Source organism: Bison bison, unplaced genomic scaffold (genome assembly GCF_000754665.1).
Source record: "Bison bison bison isolate TAMUID 2011002044 unplaced genomic scaffold, Bison_UMD1.0 scf7180017864180, whole genome shotgun sequence".
Taxonomy (NCBI): Eukaryota; Metazoa; Chordata; class Mammalia; order Artiodactyla; family Bovidae; genus Bison; species Bison bison.
Window position 1 is genome coordinate 15,892,976 of NW_011494752.1, and position 3,094 is coordinate 15,896,069.

The window sequence follows — 3,094 nt, forward strand, 5'->3', positions numbered from 1 at the left end:
GAGGCTGGACCCCTGGTTCCTACCTGCAGTGCTCTCTTTCCCGGGCTCCAGGCTGTGGGCCGCCCCTCGGTCTCTTTCCATGGGCATTTCAGACACAGGCTTTCGGGGGGCAGCCCCTCCTCGGGGACCTGGAGATGGGGAAGACCTGAGAAAGGGGCTGAGACAGCAGCCCCCTGACCATGAAGATACTGCCCCAGCCTCCTTCAGCCCTTAGCAGGTGTGCCCCAGCCCCGCTCACTTTGTCCCACTCGGAGAAGCACCTTCATGCCTCTGGTGAGGCACACACCTCCCTGCAAGCTCTCCAGGCCTTCCCGGGTTCCATCCGACGTGGCTGGAAAAGAACCAGAGGGAGAATTTGGTGCTCAGAGCTACCGCTATTCCATCTCCACTCCTGGCCCCAACACCATCCGAGGTGGCTCCAAGGGTCCCTTCCCTTATCTGCCCTCAATCCCAGGGGTACCTTCCCACTAGACCCCGCCCTCTGCCCAGCAGTACCAATTATGTAGTAATCGTGGTGTGAGCGGAACTCGTGGCCCCAGAGATTAGGGCTATACTCCTGGAACTTGATGGTGAAGCGGAGATCCAGATCTGGCCGGTCACAAGTGAGGAGGAGGTTTGGGGCAGGGGGTGCCTCACAACGCCGGCCCTGGGCACCCCCTACCAGGTACAGCTTGTAGAACTCATAATTAGGAGAGGAGTGGGGACCCGGAGGCCGGGCCCGGGGGCAGAGCAGATCTAGCCGGTCCCCGATCTGAGGGTAGAGCACGTAACCACCCTCTGCCTGGAACCTGTGGGGAGGAAGGCGAGGTGGACAAGGATGAGAGGTGTCAGAGGTCTGGTCCCTGAGCTTTGCCTTCATCACTCCTCACCCCTGCAGGACAGCCTTTGTCTGAGTGGGGAGTCTGTTCTGACAGTGTGGGCACTAAGGGCTCTGGAAGCTCACGTTGGGGAAGCAGCAGGAGGCCCAGCTCAGAGGTCTCCTGCCCCTTGGTGTGCCCAAATGCACTCTTCAGCCCGCCCTCACCACATGCACACTGCCATCTCTCGCTCCATCACCAGCCCTGTTGCCATGGCAACAGGATGCCAGTTACCAAGGAGCTGGCCTCTCTGGAACCACACAGCCCACCCTCCCAGGTGATTTCACTATTCCATGGCAGTCAACGATGGGGACAGAGCCTCCCCTCCCCCAGGCCACCACTGAATTTCAGGGATTTCAAGGCAGAGGGGGCAGAATGGGAGGAGGGTGTGGAGGGTGATCCAGTGACCCCAAGTTGGCCAGGCAATGTGACAGAAGGCAAACCTGGCAATGGCCCTAAATGGGGCTAATGGGAACCAGGGTCTGTGGGCCAGCTGCCCCAGACTTTACCCTGCTCAGCACCCATCTTCCCCCAGGTCCCGCACCTCCTAGGGAAAGTGACCTATTGCTTTGGAATGGAAAGAGCTGACTATTCTACCCACAGCTGACACAAGCCCATGTCTCCCTTGGCCCCAGTGGCCACTAGCCTAACCTGCCAACAACTGCGGCCCCTCCCTGTGCATGAACGGCAGAGAGGGTCTCCGAACTTGGTCACAGGGGACTGCTGCTGGTATCTTCCCAGACTCCCTCCCATCCAACATCCCAAAGATCCCCCAGAACACTCTAACTCCCTTTTCTCAACTCTATCAGAATAAGCCTAAATTATATCCTCACTCTGCAGTTGATACTCCAGCTGCATGTGGGAGCTGGTGGGTAGGAGACTGGGAGAGGAAAAGATATTTGAGATTAGACCCCAAGAGAAAGGGGAGGGAGGCGGCCAGGCCAGGGAAATGTGACAGAGGCCAAAGAACAATCACCCTTGTTCTCCTTTAATGAGCTTATAATGTGTTCAAATACCTTACCTCTAATCTTCATAAAGGCTGTAAGGACTGAGGATACAAACTTGGAAAGGTTAAATGACTTGCCCAAGGCCACATGGCTGAAAGCCACAGAGCTAGGATTAAGACTTAGAAGGTTGTGAGCTCCAAAGCAGGACCTCTTCCCATGGCCTCACACAGCCTCCCCGGGTAAGTAGGAAGTTTTCAAGACCCAGAACTCTTTTGCTCATGGGGAATGGGATCTGCATGGAGTCAAGGGACCTGGAGGACCTCCCAAGGGTTCTGTCCTACTCTGTGTGGCTTGAAGTTTCATCTGATCCCTGGCCTTTCTTCAGAGCAAAGGAAGTATGCCATGGGACAGAGGTCTAATGGAAGAGGTTGCAGCAGAGATGGGGGAAGGGGCAACTGAGTCCCCAAGACTCCAGATGCAAGAGAGAACATGGGGGCTTTAAGGGGTTCCAGACTTCTTCCAGCGAGAAATCCCCAAGCCAGGAAGGGCGTAAAATCTTCTGCTTGGGAAATTGTTCCACCAAGGGCTCACCTACCCTCTGTGGGCACAAGTGGGGAGACGGATGAGTGAAGAAGAGTCAAATGGGCATGGGTGAGTTGTCCCTGAAACCCCAACCTGAGCCCCTCCCCTCGCATCTCCACCACTGAGTCTCTTCTGGGGAAGGAGGCACCCCCCTTTCCTCTCAGCGCCTCAGCAGCACCTACTCAGCTGCTCTCCTGAGAGCTGACATTAACCAGGCTCCCTCTAAGCCCAGCCCCTGACACCACTCAAGTCTCCCACAAACCCAAATAACCGCTCCCTGGCCCTCCGGGTTACCCAGGAACTTTCAAATCCTTGCCCCTTGGGGGTCTCTCAAACTCTTGACACATGGCTATCACCACCCACATCCAGCTCTGTGTGCCACTCTCGAATCTGGCTCCCAAGATCACCTCTGTCTGGTTACCCATCAGCTCACATCCACACACCAGCACCCTCCCTCCAAGCCTCCTCCCAGCTCAGAGAACCCAGCCCCTCAAAGTCCCCAAAGCTTCCAAGCTTCCTGCCTAGGAGGTGTGGGGTCTCCCCAGCCCGGGGCCGCTCACCTCTTGTTTGCCGAATTCCAGTAGACAGGCTCCAGGCTGAGCCCAGACACCAGCCCCAAAACCCCGAGCAGCAGCAGGGTCCCGACTTGCACGCCCCCCGGCCCAGAATGGGGGGCCCCCATGACCCCGCCAACGCCTGGGGGGCGCG

General features: G+C 57.4%; 1 protein-coding gene across 1 annotated transcript in view; it reads right to left on the reverse strand.

Moving 5' to 3' along the window:
* Positions 1-3,068, reverse strand: part of EFNB3 (ephrin-B3) — a 4,082-nt gene extending 1,014 nt beyond the window's left edge. The window contains exons 1-4 of the mRNA XM_010843070.1: positions 2,947-3,068; positions 496-788; positions 239-331; positions 24-128 (exon numbers count right to left, since the gene is read on the reverse strand). Of these exons, the coding sequence (XP_010841372.1) occupies positions 24-128; positions 239-331; positions 496-788; positions 2,947-3,068 (613 nt within the window). The remainder of the gene's footprint in view (positions 1-23; positions 129-238; positions 332-495; positions 789-2,946) is intronic.
* Positions 3,069-3,094: the final 26 nt, after the last annotated feature.